The sequence below is a fragment of the Primulina tabacum genome, chromosome 3 (assembly GCF_025594145.1).
Source record: "Primulina tabacum isolate GXHZ01 chromosome 3, ASM2559414v2, whole genome shotgun sequence".
NCBI lineage: Eukaryota > Viridiplantae > Streptophyta > Magnoliopsida > Lamiales > Gesneriaceae > Primulina > Primulina tabacum.
The window spans coordinates 12,260,502-12,282,112 of NC_134552.1; the positions used below are offsets into that span (position 1 = coordinate 12,260,502).

The 21,611-nt window shown below is 33.5% G+C and overlaps 5 protein-coding genes and 1 long non-coding RNA gene across 8 annotated transcripts; 2 read left to right on the forward strand and 4 right to left on the reverse strand.

Annotated features, from left to right (window-relative positions):
- The first annotated feature begins 4,396 nt into the window (after nucleotides 1–4,396).
- LOC142538983 (17.4 kDa class I heat shock protein-like) lies at nucleotides 4,397–4,934 on the forward strand. The gene has a single exon (XM_075644280.1). It carries the CDS (start codon nucleotides 4,431–4,433, stop codon nucleotides 4,851–4,853), a length of 423 nt encoding a protein of 140 aa, XP_075500395.1. The 5' UTR covers nucleotides 4,397–4,430; the 3' UTR covers nucleotides 4,854–4,934.
- A 1,954-nt stretch (nucleotides 4,935–6,888) lies between these two features.
- LOC142540414 (uncharacterized) lies at nucleotides 6,889–9,488 on the forward strand. The gene is made up of 3 exons (XM_075646541.1): nucleotides 6,889–7,280; nucleotides 7,520–7,882; nucleotides 8,637–9,488. Exons 1-3 carry the CDS (start codon nucleotides 7,002–7,004, stop codon nucleotides 9,282–9,284), a joined length of 1,290 nt encoding a protein of 429 aa, XP_075502656.1. The 5' UTR covers nucleotides 6,889–7,001; the 3' UTR covers nucleotides 9,285–9,488.
- Nucleotides 9,489–9,646: 158 nt separating this feature from the next.
- Nucleotides 9,647–10,325, reverse strand: LOC142540415 (17.8 kDa class I heat shock protein-like). The gene has a single exon (XM_075646542.1). It carries the CDS (start codon nucleotides 10,190–10,192, stop codon nucleotides 9,737–9,739), a length of 456 nt encoding a protein of 151 aa, XP_075502657.1. The 5' UTR covers nucleotides 10,193–10,325; the 3' UTR covers nucleotides 9,647–9,736.
- Nucleotides 10,326–12,607: 2,282 nt separating this feature from the next.
- Nucleotides 12,608–13,251, reverse strand: LOC142540417 (17.8 kDa class I heat shock protein-like). Its single transcript, XM_075646544.1, has one exon. The coding sequence runs from the start codon at nucleotides 13,240–13,242 to the stop codon at nucleotides 12,763–12,765; it is 480 nt and encodes a 159-aa protein (XP_075502659.1). The 5' UTR covers nucleotides 13,243–13,251; the 3' UTR covers nucleotides 12,608–12,762.
- A 432-nt stretch (nucleotides 13,252–13,683) lies between these two features.
- LOC142540416 (uncharacterized) lies at nucleotides 13,684–17,591 on the reverse strand. The gene is made up of 8 exons (XM_075646543.1): nucleotides 17,298–17,591; nucleotides 16,883–16,939; nucleotides 16,434–16,486; nucleotides 15,461–15,512; nucleotides 15,062–15,118; nucleotides 14,907–14,966; nucleotides 14,725–14,779; nucleotides 13,684–14,256 (listed from the first exon to the last, which is right to left on the reverse strand). The coding sequence occupies exons 1-8, from the start codon at nucleotides 17,407–17,409 to the stop codon at nucleotides 14,199–14,201; spliced, it is 504 nt and encodes a 167-aa protein (XP_075502658.1). The 5' UTR covers nucleotides 17,410–17,591; the 3' UTR covers nucleotides 13,684–14,198.
- A 1,092-nt stretch (nucleotides 17,592–18,683) lies between these two features.
- LOC142540418 (uncharacterized) lies at nucleotides 18,684–21,034 on the reverse strand. Of its 3 annotated transcripts, none has more exons than XR_012819089.1 (3): nucleotides 19,578–21,030; nucleotides 19,311–19,386; nucleotides 18,684–19,145 (listed from the first exon to the last, which is right to left on the reverse strand). It is a non-coding gene; the product is annotated as an uncharacterized LOC142540418 (long non-coding RNA). The 3 variants fall into 3 exon arrangements; XR_012819091.1 differs by having other exon boundaries at nucleotides 18,693–19,386; nucleotides 19,578–20,583; nucleotides 20,912–21,020; XR_012819090.1 differs by having other exon boundaries at nucleotides 18,694–19,386; nucleotides 19,578–20,533; nucleotides 20,912–21,034.
- Nucleotides 21,035–21,611: the final 577 nt, after the last annotated feature.

Sequence of the window (21,611 nt, forward strand, 5' to 3'; positions counted from 1 at the left end):
TGCTCGAGCAATTTTGAGGTTTTTTTTTCAGTTTTATTTTTGAAAATGGAATATCTTTTTCTTGTTCTAATTGGATCTTTCACACAATATATTAGAGAAATAATTTGTTAAAATATTGACACTGATTTTATTCTTTAACACTCCACTTTTCGAATCGTGAATGATTAAATATTGAAGTACACTTCAAGCCGAAGTTAATGTAAACTATAACATTTCAATAGAGTTGCGCACATTTAGGATATATTTTTCCCATGTAAGTAATTTTTTTTTGCGTTGAATTTTTTTGTTAAAAACGGTGAAATCTCTAAAAGCCTCATTTGTTTAATAAATAGTGTAAATGTTCAAGTATTAATAGATGCTTATGAGCTGGATATCCGATCATTTGACGAGTTAACCTATGTTACACCGGGAATGTTTCTTCTATTATTTCAATATCATTAAATCACGTGCATTTCTCACATTTTTATGAAAATTGACATATATGTCGATGATCTAAAGACTAACATTTGACCGACCACATCATAAAACTACATATGTATTTGACTTGGTGTACTTAATTAATTATGGGTAATTAATCTTGATTAAAGTGGCTAAAGCAAGTAGCTAGTATCTACATTCCAATATAGTTCCTCATTAAATTGAAGGGTGGCCCGACATTCCAATATTGACAAGAGCAAGGTTTTATTGCCTGAAAACAAAAAAAAAAAAAAACCAATAAGGTGGGGGACCTTTTAGACATTGTCTGTCATAATTTGTCATTAATTATATATATTTTTTTACCTTAATTACAACATAACTACCCCAAATCAACTACTTCATAATTGTTATTATATCTTATTTCTACGTTTCTTATTTGAAGTAACGTGGATTCATAAAATCAAATTCCTTTTTAAAATCGAATTCAAGCCACAAGATCAGAGGAAAGTAGATACTAAACTTGTACTTGTTGATTTATTTTATTTTTTTATTTTTTTTATTTTTGCAACACCCCAAAAGATTTTTCTTGCAATTTTTGAAAACTTTTAGGAACAGTACTGAAGTTACTAAAATTTATGATTCTATCTACAGTCTACACCCATTTTTTTTGACACAGCTGGTTGTAATAACAAGAATAATGTTATTTATAATGATGCAGAAAATTAATGGTGTGATGTACTACTATAGAAAGATTAATGTATTCACATGGGAGACAAGTAATGCCTTAAATGCTTTTGGAACATGTACTCCTAGCTACTCAGCATGATGCATAACTTGTTCCACAAATTGTGGTACATCATTTGTCTCGCCCACAATTTCATTCTCCCGTGCAATTTCCAACTATTTTATTTATTTATTTATTTTTATGACGTGAGAACATGTGGTTGCATATTAACGAAACAGATTACAAACTATGTTAGCTAGGTTTATCACACTAGGCAAACTCTGTGTGATAAAGCTCGTGGGATAAGTTGTTGGTAAGGTGAATCAAATTCCTAACAATCGGTCAAACGTTCACCTAGCTACTTCACTATCACGGACAACACTTGGAGGCATATTTCATAATTCATATGTTATTTCTTATGTTAAAGATTAACTTTCTCGATGCAATATTGAGTGAAGAATAACCGTTCTCACATGAAAAATGACTAAAAAAACATGGTTTACCTTCCCTTTTTCTTGAATCCGGCATAGCAAGCTTCAAGTTAAATTTATATAGCTTGCATAACCCTTGTCATGTCATGTGACAAGAACAATGTTATTGTGTTAGGGACCTACCTAATAAAAGTTTAAAGCACAAATAATGATTCTGACCATAATTGTTCAAAGTTTTCAACGCAAGACAACTTAATTGTCCTGATCCCAGTGTCGTTGGCATTGTAAAAAATTCAAGAATTTGTCCTTTGATACATCAAATTACGTACATTAGGCCAGAAATCACTTTTATGAATTTTAATGTTGTGTATGATAACAATGTTAAATAGAGATCGTCAGGATACGTAATTGTACGTAGATTTTGATTTGTTTTTGCACTAGTGAAACGTGAATGGACCACTCGATATAGTGCATGCAGGCTTAGCATGATACTGAGTAGGCACCCACCGCACATTAACTCTTGGGGGGGCAAAATTAAACATGCAATATAATTATAAAATTTCGAAATAAAAAAATTAGAATTTGTTTTTATGTTTTTGAGATCATTTAGATATGAGGGTTTTTGGAGATCAAATTTGAAGGTACATTTGTCTCTTCTTTACTGTGCATGAATATGATATCCACACTGACATTGTTGCCCATATGGTAGAAGCATTTCTAGGGTGAAGCTGTCTCTTCTATACAACCGTCGCTGATTTAAAAATTGCGACGGTTTGGCTTAAAAATGTCGCTAAAGCTAGCGACGGTTATACAAAATCGTCGCAATATTTAAATTAACGACGATTTTATTAAAATCGTCGCTAAACTTAGCGACGGTTTTAGTATTAAAAATTTTTTGAAGACAACGGTTTTGTAAAATCGTTGTCTTTGACCTTTTACAAAACACATACAACAGTCGCTAAATTTAGCGACGGTTTTAGTATAAATTTTTTTTTAAGACAACGGTTTTCGTCAACTTTAAAAATGTCGCTAAATTTTACGACGGTTTTAGTATAAAAAAATGTCAGCTTCCATTAACACTTCTTCTTTTGTCTTCGTCCACTTTAACGGGGATTATTTTGGTTAATGTTAGGTTATAAATCTAAGAGGTATGTCATCTCGAAAAGTTAGTATTATGAGATGCAACTTTCTTGAGTTTAAAAGTCACTATTCATTAGTTTAATATATCGATGTTAGACATTTGTAACATTTTCGACCATTTGAGAAGACGACGTCTGTGATGACTCACTCTAAACGGCTTTTACTCACCTTTCAATACGATAGCTCTTTTATAGATCGTCACTTTCGCTACGAAGACTCTCAACGAGAACACCAATGTTAAGTTATAAACTCAAGAGGAGTAGCATCCCGAAAAACTTGTCTATTAAGCAGCGTAAACTTTTGAATTTACAAGTCACTTCCCATTCGTTTTGATATTAACTCTGGCACCATAAGTAACTTTTTAAACAGTCACAAAATCATAAATACACACACAATATCAAGTATGCACGTAACAGAGAATCGTGTATAAACCAATGAAAGTCATGGGTTTTGGATAGAGGTGGGCACTTTCACAAAATAATATATCAAGAAATAATAAGTTTATCAAAATAATTATTTATGTTCACTGTGATTTGTGTGAAACGGTTGCCTAATCACTTTATACATTTTTTTTCAAAATTTTATTGAATATTTTCAAATCTTCAATATATAACATGTGAACTTTAGTATCACGATTTAGATTATTTAAATTGTAAAAAAAAATTGTCGTATAAAAATGAGCATAAAATGGACAATATCAAATATAATTGATATAATAATAATGAATTCAAAAATACTTCCTGTTAGCATCCTAAACTCCAACAATTAATAGATACATTTCAACTTTCACGTTTAAGTTTTGTAATTGAGTCTTCAGCCAAAATATGGGCCTCTCCAAATAACTCATATTTTATATATATTAGTGCACTGACGCACGTGTTATATACTTATACAATATTTTTTATAATTCATTTGAATATTTAAATGATGATCAAAATATAATTATAAGAAATAGTGATTGACTATAATATAATTTTGATATACGAATTAAAAAAATAAACAGATAAAAGAAAGGAATAAAAAAATACTCAAGTACGAATTAGACTCACAACCTAATGCCTAAAAAACCAAAGATTCTATCCATCCACTGAACTACATTTAGCTTACATCAAAGTTTTAACACTTTATTAATATATATCATTATTAAAACAGACCATGATACCAAGAATTAGTTACTCTAAGTATCTCAAATTTAATAATAATATATATATATATATATAATTAAAATAAAAAGTATGGTGATACTCACGGGAAATTTAGGGTCCGATTCAGCAAATGTCACTAGTCCAAACACAGGTTTTGAAATTGTCCTGAGCCTGAAATCACGAATAAGACCGTCAGAAGGGGGCCAGGAAGGTGTCCCGGCGTAGCCCTTTCGACGTTCAAATCAGAGACTGAGGATATGAGTGAAGAGCAGCTAAGGGTGCTGTCGAAAAATAATATAGTGAACGAAAAATTAGACACTCAAACTTCGTATTTATAGGAGAGTACATGGGCTTGTGATGAGCCTTCTACCTTGGTTGGAGATGGACCAAGAGTCCAAATCTAGTTTGAGACTGATCTTAATGGGTTTATCCATGGGATATCAATCAAGTAGACATTTTCTACATAAACCGACCAAATACCCGATTTACCCGAAATTCGCACCCGATTATGTTCAGTTCAGGTACTTGAACCCATTTGGCAACCGCCGGAGCAACATCTGCCATCCATTTCCAATGGACATCTGGGCTCCCTTCCATGGTTTCCCTTCTTCAAGCAGGCTAAACAAAACCCACGGAACAGCAGCGGGAGAGGTCTCTGCATTTTCCCGTGCATGCATCAAATGGAAAGAGACGCCGGAGGCCCACGTATTCAAGGTTGATCTTCCGGGATTGAAGAAGGAGGAAGTGAAAGTTGAAGTTGAAGAAGGCGGGGTTCTTCAGATCAGCGTCGATAGGAGGAGAGAGCAGGAGGAGGAGAACGACAAGTGGCACCGAGTGGAGAGAAATAGCGGCAAGTTTCTCCGTCGGTTCAAGTTGCCGGAGGGTGCGAAGGCAGAAGAAATCAAAGCGGCGATGGAGAATGGAGTGCTGACTGTCACGGTACCCAAGGAGGAAGCGAAGAAACCACCAGTCAAGACTATCGACGTCTCCGGTTGAGAAATTTATGAATCTGTAATTTTTAATTTATTATTATTGTTTTTTACACAATAAGTTAAATAATGTTTACTCTTATTATTACTCTATATATTGCCCTATTATTACTTTTAATATGTATAGCATATGTATTGTCCTATTATTAAATCACCCTAAATCAACAAGTTCCGAAAGCATCTTAGGAGGAAGAATGGATTTGGATCTTCTGCTCCTGTGATTGAAATATATCACTTGATGATGTACATTTTTTATGTGAGATGATCATTTGATCATCTGATGGATCTCACACAGTGTCAGATAAATTTTAAAAATTGTCGAACGAAACGAGATAATCAGTTGATACTCTCGTGTAAAAAGAGTGCTGTGTTTTCAGCTACAACAGAAGATCCAAGTTCTAGGAGGAGCTAGTTCGATCCTATCCATGATCTTGACATATGATCTCGAGCAAGACTGCTGAGTAGGGTAGACAAAAATTGACACATGTTAATATCTTAGTTTTTGACATCGAGATTTTGAATTGGTAGATTATGTGAACGGTCTGATTAGTAGTTTTTGACATCGAGATATTTGAATTGATAGATTATGTGAATGTCTAGTCAATAACCACTGAAATTCGATTTTTTCTACTAACGCATTTTGGTACAAATCTGTCCTACATAGTTTCTTCAGCACGATTTGTTTAGTTAAGGTGAATTGCAGGTTAATTAGTGGCAGGTTAAGAAGCTGCCCTTAAAATTTACAATTTAAATCATATTTTACATTAATAACGAAAGGCATTTGACAACAAAATGAAGTGTATTAGTGATTGATTGTCTAGGACATGTTGTTTGCATGCGATGCCTCCAGCCGACAAATTAATTCAATGTTAAGCTAACGTGCTGGTTGGATTAATTAATTCCTTTATAACTGTCATCATTCATTATTTTTATTTATTTTTTCATGTGATTAGGAGTATAGCTTTATTGTCTATGTATATAAAAAGGGACATTTAAATTTCTTTAAAAATGTTAAAGTTTTATTAATCATTTTTAGTTTTCTTATTACATAATTAATGCAAGTGGATACATATATATAATAATATTGTGATTTACTCATCTTAAAATTGAGAAATCAATTAAAATAAAATATATGATATGAAAAATGATCTTGAATTGTAGATATCAACAGATTCTTGCCGTAGATACACCCAAAATAATCCACTCGAATATTTTAAGATAATACTAATTAAGTTAGCAGAAACCTAAAATTCACTAATCTGCCGAGAATTTGTCGGCTATACGGTGTGAAAGACAAGAGGCCACCCATCCGCTTTCTCTAAAATTTTCATAAAGGGGTTTTAATTTTTGGCCCTTCAAGTCTCCGTTAGTTAATGCTCTACGACTTTTGTGTACTCATTTGAAATATATATATATATATATATATATATATATATATATTATATTATATAGAAATATCTATAGAAACCAAAATTTTAATATGTTTATCATATAATAATAGGTGAATGTCATCTCTAACAGCATAACAAAACATATATATATACTAGCATTTTTTCGAGTTAAATAATAATCTTAAATAAATGCGAAAGGAAAATTGTTGAAATACTAATAATAAATATGAAGTTGTCAAAAGTTTGACATAAAGGGTATGAAAGGTTGATTTACTTGAATTTTCGAACTTTTTAAATAGACAAAAACTTGTGTGAGACGATAATTTTATGAGACAGATATCTTATTTGGGTCATCCATAAAAAAATATTAATTTTTATGCTAAGACTATTAATTTTTATTGTAAATATCGGTAGGATTGACCCGTCTTACAGATAAAGATTAGTGAGAATATCTCGTAAGACATATACTCTTTTAAATATTTAATTAAAAGGGTTTATTTATTATAAATAATAATTAGACAAGAAATAATCTTCCAATGAAGGAGAAGCTAAGACTTTAAGTCATTCACAATAATTCAAAAAAGCAAGCGTGCAAACACGACATACACAAAAGCATAGCACGTTGGTGTTGGCAAATAACGACATTATTACCATTTCAAACTGATTTTCTCACACTATAATCAAGGCAAAGAGAAAACAAGAGTTCTTCCTCCAAAACTTGAGAACTTCCCATTCCATTCGACCACAGAACCCAAATCCTTTTCATGAGGACGTTGTGCCCCAATCTAGACAAAGAAGATGCACTCGAGACGGTGCTCGAGGTCCCTATACCCGAAGAGATGTTCGGGTCTAACAAGCACAAGGTTTGGCAAGGCATGAAATCTTGGGTCATGATGAGGCCACAGGATGAGAGGGCTGCTTCGGTTTTCGGAGGCCGTGACACAGAGATTCAGTTCTTGCTAGGGGTGATTGGTGCCCCTTTGGTACCTCTTCCCATACGTTGTGATCGTACACTCAATAGTAACATCAAAGGCGATCCCATCGTAAGTCGTATTTATATTTTGCTTGATCACTGCACAATTTACAGTCTAGTTTGTATAAATTTCTTTGTTTGGGTCGAAGAAAGGGTCGGTGATTTAGTTGTTAAAGATGCAAATTATCTGAAAATTGTGGATCCACCCGTACCTTTTGGAGTAAGGAACTAAATTTCCAAAATTTTAGTTGATAATTATCAGACAGTTTTGGTTGATGGAGTTGGCTAATCTGATAATGGTCATTACAGGAGATTTCAATGGCGAAATACATAGTGCAACAATACAAAGCTGCCGCAGGAGGTGAACATGCCTTGAACTCTATCGACAGTATGTACGCAATTGGGAAAGTCAAAATGGCAGCATCCGAAATCGTGTGTGGGGAAGATGCTGCTAAGTTTACAAAGCTTAAGAACGTGAAACAGGGCGGCCCCGGGGAAGTCGGGGGATTCGTGTTGTGGCAGAAGAGGCCTGATTTATGGAGCCTAGAATTGATGGTTTCCGGTTGTAAAATCAGTGCTGGTAGTGATGGTAAGGTGGCCTGGCGGCAAACTCCATGGCAACACTCGCATGCATCCCGTGGCCCGCCCAGACCGCTACGTAGATTGTTACAGGTAAATTTTTATGTCAATCTTTTGCAATTTTTGCGTAAAAAAGCCAATCGATCGAGTTTTGCAAGCAAAGCATCAATTCAAATCCCTGGACTGCAGGTTGCCTCTTTGACATTTCTGCAGTGATAAACACTATCTTTGTAAATTCAAAAAGAGATTTTTATATCTTGAAAGTAGGAATTTGTATAAAGTTGACAAATTTTTTGTTTGTGTGCTTCTTTGACTTTAGGGGGGAAAAAAAGCTATCCTTGAAATAATTTGTGGGTTTTTTTTAAATTTAGCAAGTGGAAACTCTCCTTGAAATTCAACTTGGGACAACTCATTTCTTATTTCAAATTGTTGGCTGTGTTTTCAAGATTTGCCATTAACTAAATTCACACCCGAAAGGTAAAAATTGAACCACATGTCATGGACCATACTCAACTTCATGAAATCTTTCTGCAAAGTCACTATCACTTGAAAACATAAATTTCCTCTACCATTTTGTCATTTTCATTGCTGTCTATATTGATATGTTCAATAATTTAAAGTTACTCGGTCATTCACATAGATTGTATAGAATACTTACACTCGAATAGTGTATAGATATGTATCATTTGAAGGAGAATAGTTCATGTAAGTCTCCTGAATTCACAACCCTTGACATGATCAACAGGCAGGCAAGCATGATGTCTCGTTTTTTCATCTCACAGATAAAAATTTGATCTTGATTTTAATGAGATCGTGAATGTTATTGATGAATCATATATATCAACAGGGCCTGGATCCAAGATCAACAGCAAATCTGTTTTCCAACTCGATCTGCCTAGGCGAGAGAACCGTGAACAACGAGGATTGCTTTGTGTTAAAGTTGGAAGCAGATCCATCCACTCTTAAAGCGAGAAGCAGCAACAATGTTGAAATAATCAGGCACACGATCTGGGGCTGTTTCAGCCAAAAAACAGGTCTCTTAATCCAGCTACAAGACACGCATTTACTACGAATAAATGATCCGAGAAACGATATTTTTTGGGAGACAACAATGGAGTCATCTATCCAAGATTATAGAACCATCGATGGGGTTAACATAGCACATGCTGGAAAGACTAGTGTCTCTTTGTTCAGGTTCGGGGAAAACTCGGAGAGCCACACCAGGACAAGAATGGAAGAGGTTTGGAGTGTGGAAGAGGTTGATTTCAATATAATGGGACTTTCCATGGATTGCTTCTTGCCTCCTGCTGACTTGAAGAAGGAGGACGAAGGATGCGTGGTGATTGGCAAGGGCGATTTAACAAAAAACAAGTCGTTGCAACGGACGATCTTGGCCAACAACCCTTCTAGGATGATTGTTGCAAAAGGAGGCACAAAAGTGGTGGCTATTGATGAAGAGAGTCTAGAGATTTTTGAAAGAGATGAAGAGTTCTGAATGTAAATCAAACAAGGTCCGTTTGTCAGCAGAAAAAAATGTGTGCCCAAACCAATTGTCCCTTTGGTTGGGATTTTGTTTTTGGGATACGTGTAGGTCTAGAATTCGAGTGTTTGCATCACAAAATATGTAGAGAACAATAACAATCTCCTCAGTTTTGTATATGTATATCAACCAAAGGTAGTAGCTAGTGAAGCTTTGTGAGCTCTCATTTGTTTATGTTTAATTACAAAATATACTCGAGGGATGCACAAATTCAAAATAAAGAAATTAAAAACATGACTACATTTATTAATTAAAATACAAACCAAATTAATTATAAAGAAAAATACTGCAGAAGCACACAACTCGTACACAGATACTAGTATAACTTCGAACACACAACATTTTATTATTCATACGACTGCTTAGAACACCACAGCGCAAATCATACAAAACAAAACGAAAATATTCTATCCAGAAATGTCGATGGCCTTGACCTCAGGCTGCTTCACTTCTTCCTTGGGCACTGTCACAGTCAGCACCCCATCCACGATCGCCGCCTTGATCTCACCAACCTTCGCATTCTCCGGCAGCCTGAATCGTCGCAGGAATTTCCCTCCGCTCCTTTCCACGCGGTGCCACTTATCGTTCTTCTCCTCTTTCTCACTGCTCCTCTCTCCGCTGATCTGAAGCACCCTTCCTTCCTCAACCTCCACTTTCACCTCCTCCTTCTTCAACCCCGGGAGATCAGCCTTGAACACATGGGCCTCCGGAGTCTCTTTCCAGTCGACACGAGCACTCACGAACCCCGAAATATCTCGGTTGGATACAGACCTGAAGCCCTCGAAAGGGTCCCAGATATCCATTGACAAGGGGTCGAAAATGCTGCTCCTGTTATTGCCGAAAAAGCTCGGGATCAAAGACATCTTTATTAAACTTTTATTTTGCTGTTTTAAATCTCAAATTCTCGATGTTTATCTTGAGCAAATTAGCACGAGTATTTATAGGAGTAACAAAGCGGTGGAAGGATAATTCTGGCGCCTTCGGTCACCTTTATTTCCTTTTTTCCACGATCTTCTGTATCTTTCTACATTTCTTTGTTGGATTCTCTCATTTACTGGGCTTTTTACACGGGCCTACTTTGTTGGGCTACACTTTTATGGCACTCTCGAAACTAGTCGAAAGCCCATGGGCCACCCGATTCAAGTAATAAATATAAAAACTTATTTCCAGCTAACCCTATCCAAGTACTCATTTATGCATGACCGTTAAAGAACCATAAGAAAAAAAATTCAGAAATAATAAAGAGAACAAGTTTTCATTCCAAAATTCATTCAAGAAACCGGAAAATTATATGTATGTATAATTAGAGATCAATCGAGCGGTGGTCATGTATATATAAATGTTTAATAATCAATTGTTGACATGACTAACAATTTGGATATCAGTCGAGCGTGAAAACAAATTTTAAAGCTCGAATTAGTTATGTTTGAGTTCGATTTTGATGTGAAGCTTGAAATTTTTTTATCTTTGGCTTGAATACAATTCGGATCAAGATTCGTCGAGTTCGAATTTGACTCGAAATATTCGAACATGTTGATAACTATTCAAAAATAAAGACTCGAAATATTTATTTAATATATAAATATCTCATATTAATAAAATATTAAAATTTACAAATTATAAAATAAAATAATTTGGATTCAAAAAGAATACAAACATATTTGAGTTTAGCTCAAAAAACCAGCGATTCGGTTCATCTCCTTTACGCCCTTGTTTACAATCCAAAAGGAGAACAAACAATTTGTGTGTGCTTTGGAGAATCAAGGACACGTAATTTATCTAAAAATTTCAAATAAAAGATTCAATGTCTCGTAAATTAAGGTATAAGGTTAATTTCTTAAATTAAAAAAAAAAACCAATTACAACAAAAATGGAACTGTGAGAAATTAAGAAGTCTGGTTTTTTTTTTTTAGGAAATAGAAGAGTTTTATTAGAATTGGATTTGTTAGTGTGTTTGGCAACCAAGATTTGACAAGATTTTATGGAATTTGGAATTGTATTTGAAAATTCATGTATTTGAAATTACATTTAGTGTTTGGTTTAAAATTTAAAAATAGTATTTACAAATTCATTTCTTGTTTAGAAAAAAAAAATTCGAATTTGGAATTTTAAAATTTTACTAAACTACCCTTAGAAATCATATAAACATAAATAACCCAAATATTATTTGTGTTTGTAAATTCAAAAATTAATTATTATTTATTAATCATAGTACACATAAAATAATAATAAAAAAATCATCAAACAACTTCAAACTTTAACATGAAATTAATTATTAAACGTAAAAAGAGGCATTCGTAATTACTATAATTTTTATTATATTAATCAGTAAATAACACACGAAACATATAAAATTTAAACGAAATCTTTCAACTTCTAAAAAAATTTAAAAGGGAAAAAAAGTCCAACCATTTAGAAATTTTTGGTGGAGAAAATTGACTAATGAGAATGATGTGTTGGATAAAAAAGTAATTGTTTGTTTTTAAAATCCAAATCTTATCAAATTTGATGAGATTTGAATATACTAATTGAAATCACATGAAATCCCATAAAATTCTAAACAAATCCGAAATTTTTTTTTTAATCACCTTGCCAAACAGTAAAAATAAGATTTTTAAATCTAAATCCCATAAAATCCTTCAAAATCATAATTGCCAAACACACTCTTAGGATGCAAATGTAAAATCTAGTTAAACAGATACAAAATTCCTACTCGGAGCTTTGGCAAACTTCTGGCAATTTCCGACAAGCACTTATGAAATTCTATCTTTGAAGGAGTGATTTGATTTGATAAAAGAATTTTATGATAAATTTGGAATGACATTCGTTACATTAGTGAAAAAAAGTGAACTTAAAATCACATAATATAAATTTATCCAATCAAACAAACTTATTTGATCAAGTTTAACATTAATAATTGATTTGCTAATAAACTAACTATTAAAAACTTGTCAACTACCATATAAAATTATAAATCTAATTAATTTTATTTATTTATGCAAGCTGTATTCTTGAAATTGCACACCATTTTAACAAATTCAAAATTCCTTGTGTATTAATAATCACAAAAAATCAAGATATAATTTTATTTTTATTTAATTTATCAATAAAAAAATTATTATTATTTATTATAAATATCAACAAGATTAATTCATATCACAAAAAATATATATATAAAACTACCTATCACATCACTCAATTATTATCACGTGTTATATATATTTATCATAAAATATTTTAATAATTTAAAATATATTTAGTTATTAAATATAAAAAAAAAATCATTATTTAAATTTTGGTAGTTTTTAATTATTTAACTCCAACGGGAGCTCTTTTATTTCTCTCACAACAAAAAAGAAACTTGCATGTCCTTCAATATAATCACACAACAACTTCATTGACATACAAAGAAAAGATCGTATTCTTCGATCCTTTAACCAGAAATGTCAACTGCCTTCACCTCAGGCTTCTTCGCTTCTTTCTTGGGCACTGTCACAGTCAGCACTCCATCCTCCATCGCCGCCTTGATCTCACCAACCTTCGCATTCTCCGGCAGCCTGAACCGTCGCAGGAATTTCCCGCCGCTCCTCTCTACGCGGTGCCACTTGTCGTTCTTCTCCTCTTTTTCGTTGCTCCTCTCTCCCGTGATCTGAAGCACACTTCCTTCTTCCACCTCCACCTTCACCTCCTCCTTCTTCAGTCCCGGTACATCCGCCTTGAAAACATGGGCCTCCGGAGTCTCTTTCCAGTCAATGCGAGCATTGACGAATCCCGAGATATCTTGGCCCGGGCCCCCCACATTCGCTATCGACCAGTTAAAAGGGAAACCCTCGAAAGGATCCCACACATCCATCGAGAATGGATCGAAGACGCTGCTCCTGTTGTTGCCAAAAAAGCTAGGAATGAGAGACATTTTAGCTACTCAGATTTCTTCAAGTTCTTAATTGGATTTCTCAGGGGGAATGAGCACGAGTATTTATAGACAAGTGGAAGGATCATTCTGGAGCTTTCGCGTAAAAGTTTCCCCTTTTTCTCGTTTATTTTCAGAAAAATTATTCTCCATCATTCCACGAGCTTCGATAACCTTCTACCACGTCCCTTTTTTGGGCCGGGCTTAAGTTGTTGTGCCATAGTGGAAATCCCACATGCTACAAAATTGCAGTAAATCCTATCCTCCCGTTTTTTACAACTAATGTCATGAGGAAAACGCAAATTACGATGTAATTTTTTTCCCAACTTTCTTGATCAGAGGAACTCGTGAAAACTATATAGGAATGCTGCAAGCCAATGGGGAACCGACCCTCACCTCTGCTCGATGCTTGCATTGATTTCTCATCATGAACTCAGAAAAAGATTGACCAAAACCAAGTATCATATTATAGATGTTAAAGAATCATTTGTTATCATATCACGTCCAACAACAGAGAATGTAAAAACCTATCAAAAATGATTCGATGCTCCACAATACGGCCATTGCAAATCTTTTACACCACACATACCCCATGTTACACTCATTTATAGGAATAGCATTGAAATTGTAGAAGATTTTTAATGCTCCTACGAGGTTCCCAACTGATGACAATGCCTCAGGTTATGCTCTGACGATTATAATCTCTTGCTTGGGCTCCATGAGTGTGTCTAGTATGCTCCTCTTGAGGGGTGGCTATGTATCACTTGAGAAAGATATTGATATAGTTGTTGGATCTTCTGCCAGCAGTAAGCTTTGGCAAGAAAAAGGATCCACAGCAAAAACTTGGAACCAATATTGTTTGAAAAACGAAGCACCTTCATATCACAGTTAAAAATCAGAGGAGGAGTTGCAAAAAAAGATGAGATGAAATACTCTTGAGAATTGGTGCAGCATCCCGTTCATGGTTTCCATGTCCCAGGTCTGAAAGATTCACCAGTTCCTGTCGGCTCTGAAGACCTGAAATTAAAGTAGATGTATATTTATTACTCCTTTGTGTTGTTTTGCAAGTGAAGTTCATAAATCAGGAGAATGGTGATGATGGGTGCAGAGGTGGAATGGTTGGAGGTCTTAAACATGGAAGTCATAAAAAACTTATGCCACAGATATAAGAAATCAAAATGTATCCATGTGAAAATCGATAAATATAATCAAGAATAAGTATATCATGGTAAACCACATGCGGGAATGAAGCAAAATGAGGAACTTGCAGTGGCTCTTTTCTGATGTAATTTGGGCCATATTTCTCTGACTGATATTGTTTGGGGTCCTTGTCGCTACATTTCAGATTCAGTTTCATCATCGAAACTATATATATTGAAATAAATACCACAGCAATTTCTAAACCTGATGTTTAAACAGTATTAGCCCGGAATGTAACAAGTTTAATTCTACTCGAAGCCAGGCTACTTGGTCAAACAGACTGACCTTGGGACATCCGGGGAATCAGGGCCTCCTTTGATTTTATTACCTGTTTTTATGTCTGAGGCAATCAAAGCAAGAAAATCATAATTGTTTAAATATCTACCACATCATTGGAAGTTGGAGATATTAAATAAAATTTAAATAAACCACCAGTAATAAGCGATAACATAGAAAACATTTAATACCTTCTGAATCAGAAGGAAATTGCCGGATAAAGCTTTTTAAATCTGGTCCCACTGCTTTTCCTTTAATAAAAGACCATGCAAAATCAGCGCTTGAGCAAAAATTGTATCACCAAAAAGTAGGTTCTCTTTTTCCAAATTAAATTTAGAAAGCTTACCGATGCTTGTGGCTTTTCCTTCTTTAGCTTTTCGTTCCTCTTCTTCCTTCTTTAGAACTGGGAGTGATAAGAATAGATTAAAGGTTACTTTCAAGAACAGGGCAACGTTAATAAAACAATCTATGTGCAAATCAGTAAAAAGGAAAAGAAAAACACTGTCACAGATAGCATGGTGATAAAAAAAAACAGTTGCTTGAGTTTCCGCATAAGTGAAGGTCAACAACAAAATATGGATAATATTTTAACGCCTAAACTCAAGCTACACAGAGAGACATTTTGTGTCATTCATCAGAAGAAGGTGCTCAACTTTTGTCTCGTTAGTATGGTTCTTTATAAATTTAATCAGCAAGTATCTGGCAGAAATAAAAACCAAGCGAGCATAAAATCAGCGAGACTCACGAGCAACACTGAGTCTAACACGTTCTCTTCTTGCCTCCAGTTCAGTCATTTCCTGTTAAAAAAAACCAACAATTTAAAATTTTCTTGCTTCACATACCATAAGGCATAATATTGACTGAAATAAGTTTTTCAAAGTAATATCTTAAGCCACAAGAAACGAGACTTATAGAAGCCCTTTTGGCCCTACAGTTGACGAGATAAGCCACAGATACACACATACGCACAGACACTTTCTCTCTCTCCCTTTCTGTGTCTGGGTCCACTGTAAGGAGGGGGATGTTTATCATGAAGCAATTGTATCCTTCTAAACCTTTCAGAGAACTGAGAAACATTGAAGTGTAGATTGTTTCATAATGGCGAGTTGGTTTCACAAATTCAAGCTGAGTAGAGAGTTTTGTACTGAGAAAGGAAAAATATTTTCACCAAACAGTTATTAAATGATCGCTTCCCTAGGTGACGATCAGTTACAGATGATGAATGCTATACAGTAATAGTGTGGTGCAGGATAGGCAAGAGTACTCTGGCAGAATTGGACATATATGAACTTTATCTGCTCGATCCCAAAGAATAAAAATAAGTAGTACTTCTATGTCACAACATAATTCCTCTGTGCTATAATCAACAGTCCAACTGTTTAATTTTTTAATCAACTTCATCAAATCTTAAACCTTTTGATGATATATAATATATATTAAAAATTAAAAATATTTTTAATGAATTAAGTCAACTATTTCTTAAAGGAGGCAAATTAACTGAACTACCACAAGAGAACATTCAAAAGCAAACAAAAACAAACCAAATGAATTAGGAACTTTTGAGAAAATATTTTGGAAGGGCTTGAACCAAGAACATATATATGGACTAGTCAAGGATAGTAGCCGTTCCCATAAAGATGGAGGATTCCACATCAAAGGCGTACATCGTGGAAAATACAAATACTTTAGAAGCATAAAAAAAATGTCGTCTCGTCTACCTCCGGAGTTGGAGCTCTTTTGCGCTGTCCATTAAGCCAGCATATCCATTCAACTACAATAAAAATATTGAAACATATATAAATACTGATCGCAAAGAAAGAACTAAAGCTTATGTGAATGTGAAATGTTAACCATATCCTTGGTGGGTTATAGGCTGAGAGGCGGACATCAATCAAAATCATGAAGAAGACAACAATTTCAATCACCAAAAGAAAATAAAATGTTAAACAAAACCATGCACTCAAAGCAGCGGCTAATTTGGTTCTTGACTTTAACAATCACAATAATGGCAAACAAAAACTATAAGAAAGATTTAAAGGCATAAATAATGTAATAGAAGAACATATTAAAAACTGACAGGGTGTCAGCTGTAAACTATAGAATAGTTTCAAATGCAACTGAAAGGCAAATAATTTCAACCAAGAAATTAGAGGATGAGAAGACATACCAGGAATGGAGGTAGGATCGTGCTCTCCTTTAAACTCTACCCATCGCTTCTCCTTCACTGAACAAATATACAACCAAGAACATTGCGATATCCCGATCAGAATCAACGCCAATGAACATTCTTAAGAAGTTAAGCCACGACACAATAGTATAAAAAAAATAAAAGATTTGATCTTGAAGAACTACAGCCCACACTAGCATTTTTCCCATGTTCAAAACTTCGGAGATAGAGCAAAAACAAACCCATGATCAGAACCCTAAGATCACCCGTTGCAAGATAAGCAGATAGAGCAAAAACAAACCCATGATCAAAACCCTAAGATCACCCAAAACCCACATACATCTGAAAAAATTTACAGTGAGAAAACCAAGAACCAAATACGGCAAATGAGGAGCACCCAAGAGGAGGCACTTACTAAAACCATCGATTTCTTCATTTCTAGCGTAATACCTATTCCCCGACTTATCCATTCCAGAATATGTTCTGCTGCTGAATAGCGCTGTGAACCTCGACCACAGTCTAGACATCGCGCTTCTTCAATTCTTGAAATAAGTCACGAGATGCAGAATAGAAGAAACAGAAGTGTAAAAACTAAATTTCGGAGTTTACAGTTCGATTGGATTTCATAGAAAGCCTCAAGATTAACAAGACCACGCTTCCGAGGGAAACCAAATGAGGGGCCGCGGTCTCAGACGCCGGTTTCTCATTTTATTTTATTTTTTTGTTTAAAAATATATATATACGAAACTTTAATTTTGTAGAAAAATACTATTTATACACATACTATAGCATTCCCTTCTTTTAATTTTTTAACATTTCTTAAATTATATAATTTTTTATTAATAAATAAAAAACATGAAACTTTATTTTTTAAAAAACTGCTAGTATTAATTTATACATATAGTAAACAATTAATTTAATTATGATTATTAATAATTAATAAACTGAAAAATATTATTTAATACGAATAATAATAGATAATGTGAAACAGATTATCAATATTATTTTTAGAAATATTAAACATAACTATATTGTCAAAATTAATAACGATAAAATAATTTTAAGGTAGGGTTGCGAATAATTTTTATTTAAATCGAAATATCAGAGTAAACCAATTAAAAAATTCGGTTGGATTTTATTTTCAAAAAATTAGTTCCTCTATTCAATTTGACATCTATAATTTTTCTAAAGAAATCAAACAAATTAAATATATTGTTTTTCCCATAAAATTTAATTTTTATTAAATTCAGTTTTATATTGATTTTTTTACATAAAACTTCTAGGTTTTACTCAGATCAATAACTATAATCTAATTGATTTATTTACCATATATTAAAATTAATAGTAGTATTTTTAAAAAGCTACGATTTCATATATTTTATTAATAACTGTAAAAATTAAAGGAGGGCTGGGTATGAAGCTCGGCCTCTCGTTTAACTTCTGAAGGGGCCGAAGTTAAAGTCCCGGCCCCTTAGGTAGAAATATTACTTTTTTTTTTTGTTGTTGATATTTTGTTAGTTTTTTTTGGGTATTTTTATTTTTTAATCTTGGTTAATTATTTTTTTTTGAAAAATTATATCATCAAGTGCATTTCAAATACGAGGAAGTCATTTTATTAAAAAAATAGTTGATTATTTTACAAATTTTCCCCTTTTTTAGTATTTATGTTATATTATTTTATAACAAAAACCTAGTATAATCGTTAAAAGAAAATTATAAATAAAAAATACATGTAGTATCCATTTAAAAAGGAGTAGGTCTCTTGAGATGGTCTCACAAATCTTTAGATGACTCCAATAAGATACTACCGTGAGACCGTCTCACACAAATTTTTGTCTTTAAAAAATTTCGGGTAACAATAAAAGATTTAACATCTTCTGTATGTTATAAATAGTCGTGTATGCTTCTTCTGTAATAATGTACAAATATACTGAGATTATATTCACACACTAACACAGTGATGTATAAAAGAACGAAGGACGACAAATATGTGCGCAGTAAACCAAAGGAATGGCATTTCTTTCATCCAAAAACTGATGGAGAACTGACCATGATAGAAAGAATTCGTCCCTGACGAGTCCCATTGACCCTTTCTAATTTTTCTAGACAAATCTGTAATAAAATTTGACACACGCCACCTTCTGAAGTTAATAAAAACTAATCTAGACGCAAGGATCAAGATGTTGGTACCGCTGAGTGTTTCCACCTCTCAACAAGAGGAAAATATCAAAACTAGCACAAGTGAAGGCCAAACTCTATAGCCCTGGAAATTGTTGACAAGCAAGTAAAAATTTGAAAAAGAAAACGCCGAGGATGAGCAGATACGAGGGTCATATTTTTAAGCACCATCATTTTTCACAATTTTACCGCTGTCAAATGTCAACAACTCAATATACATATGAGAGAAATATAGAGTTGGTAGCTTTACCAGTAGAAAATCTTCATCAGTTCCAAAGGATTTATGTGCCTGTTCCAAACACCATGAAGTAATCTTCTCATGTTTTCTGCAATGTTTATAGAGTGAAAACAAACTAAATCACTGTGTTTAAACAAACTCCACAAATATTAGACTAAAATATTCAAAAATCCATCAGTAAAGTTAGGACAGCTTTATTGAAATTCAACTTGATTCTCAAGATTTCTAACTTAAACCAACACACAATATCATACATAGACATAGAAAAAACTTGAAAACCTTGAGCTGGCAGGATCCCGAATCTTCAAAGATTCCAGCTTCACGAGCTACCTGGAATAGCATGTTTACTCAAACTAAATCATTAGGTAATTGCTACTGCATAAGATATAATTAATACAACAAATAATGGGACAGGTGATGACTATATTTTGAAACATGTAAATCATATAGAGATGAAGGCAACTTTCAGCAACTATAAATGAAAATCGTGGACACAACCCAGCAACAAGTTCATGGAAAACGAATATTAATGGGAAGGGGAAAAACCAAAATGTATAATGGTGAACTGAATGTAAACAACAATACCACAAGAACTTCAATTGGTCTCAGCAACAGTATATAGACTAGTCATAGTCCAAGGACAAAAATGGCTTAAATTGTATATTTTGGTCGAGAAAAAGAATCCAGCTGCTTCTATAACTTAACTCCAAACTTTCTAGCAGTGACAGCAGATGAATCAACAACACTTCAGTATCCGGACAAAATACCTTGCAAACCATTCAAAGATCACCTTATTAGTTCATAATTTTGCCAAGGTCTATATTTTTGTTGTCAAGTTCCATCTGTAAAAGAAGCTAATTTTCAAATGCATTCACAAAAAAATTGAGGTGTTGCCACGCCAAAAACCACAGATATATCATATGCCAATCTTGCTTCTCGAGAGGTAGGAAAAACAAATTAACAAACTCAAATCCCCATAGAAATGCCACGGGAACTCCTAAACCAGCTGATAAATAAATTTGAAACATGCGATCCCTCCAAATCTCTCTCATAAGGCAAGATGACCTGTTGGACCCGGTCCAACATAGAATGAATAATGAAAACGAATCAGAAATTTGTACCTGCATGCTTAAATACAAACCAATCTTACTACGTCAATACACGGAAAAGGGCATTTATTAACAACCTTTCTTTTCCTACTCTCCCCCATCGAGCTAATAAAAGCCTATACTCCTCTGTTGACAGTAATATGAACAAATCAATCGTAAAGCTCAAGACCTCCTTCCTATAGCGAATTCGATGCCATAGAGAGGATCAAGATTTGAAGTAAAAGCGGTGAACCGAACAAAACATCCAAGAAACAATCCAGGAAATCAAAACAACCGAAAACGACAATATGTGTTACTCGAATCATCGTGTTCGATACAGAAACAATACTACCAGTCTCGAATAATCAAAAAGGAAAACTAATATTATATAAAAATTGTAAAAATATCCAAAAATTTCAGTCGTCGAAATCAAATAACGGCATAATAATACAAATATATAAACATTATCATGAAAATAAAATATCATAAACTAAAAGCCAGCAATTTTGCGAGGGAAAAGGGTACCTTTTCGGTTGATTCTGTTCACGATGATTCGGATTCATAGATGTGGAAGAAAAAGACCAATCAGCGAAGGCGTTTGATTCTTGTTTCTCTCTCTTTTTTTCTCCTTTTTGTTTTAAATTTCGGGGGTAACAAAAAAGATTTTTATACTGCTGTGAATTGTGATATTTTAAGATTTTATTTATTTTAAAATGTACATTTATTATCTATAAATTTGGCTTGTTTTTATACAAAAATATGAAATCATAGGAAAAAATAGCAACAAATGTTGATGATAAGTACATGAAATAAAATCTAAATACCAAATATCATGTTTGGACAAAATTTTAAAAAGAATTGGTGTAACATGACATATCAAAATAGTACTATCTCGCATATCTTGATTTGTGACACGAGTCGACTATATCCATATTTATAATAAAAAGTAATACTTTTGACGTAAAAAATAATATTTTTTCATGAGTAACTCAAATAAAATACATGTGTCACAAAATTGACCCGTGAGACCATCTCACAAATATTTTTGTATTTCTCTCATCTATTCAACATAATTTATAAAATTATATATACATTGGGTATTTAAAAATCTTTATTTTGATTACAATTAACCAATTATTTAAAAAAAAAAAGTAAAACATAATATTCGTATGAATTACAAAGGGTTAACAATCGGTTTGTCGGCCACACTTACGGCTATGTAAGT

What these genes read in the sequence shown, in the direction of transcription:
- LOC142540417 (XM_075646544.1), bottom strand. Translation starts at nt 13,242, where the DNA reads ATGTCTCTCATTCCTAGCTTTTTTGGCAACAACAGGAGCAGCGTCTTC.
- LOC142538983 (XM_075644280.1), top strand. Translation starts at nt 4,431, where the DNA reads ATGGACATCTGGGCTCCCTTCCATGGTTTCCCTTCTTCAAGCAGGCTA.
- LOC142540414 (XM_075646541.1), top strand. Translation starts at nt 7,002, where the DNA reads ATGAGGACGTTGTGCCCCAATCTAGACAAAGAAGATGCACTCGAGACG. An exon ending in ACATCAAAGGCGATCCCATC is followed by an intron (nt 7,281 to 7,519) that starts GTAAGTCGTATT and finishes TGGTCATTACAG; the next exon opens with GAGATTTCAATGGCGAAATA. An exon ending in CGCTACGTAGATTGTTACAG is followed by an intron (nt 7,883 to 8,636) that starts GTAAATTTTTAT and finishes ATATATCAACAG; the next exon opens with GGCCTGGATCCAAGATCAAC.
- LOC142540415 (XM_075646542.1), bottom strand. Translation starts at nt 10,192, where the DNA reads ATGTCTTTGATCCCGAGCTTTTTCGGCAATAACAGGAGCAGCATTTTC.
- LOC142540416 (XM_075646543.1), bottom strand. Translation starts at nt 17,409, where the DNA reads ATGTCTAGACTGTGGTCGAGGTTCACAGCGCTATTCAGCAGCAGAACA. An exon ending in TGTTAGACTCAGTGTTGCTC is followed by an intron (nt 15,119 to 15,460) that starts GTGAGTCTCGCT and finishes TATCACTCCCAG; the next exon opens with TTCTAAAGAAGGAAGAAGAG. An exon ending in AGGAAAAGCCACAAGCATCG is followed by an intron (nt 14,967 to 15,061) that starts GTAAGCTTTCTA and finishes CTTTTATTAAAG; the next exon opens with GAAAAGCAGTGGGACCAGAT.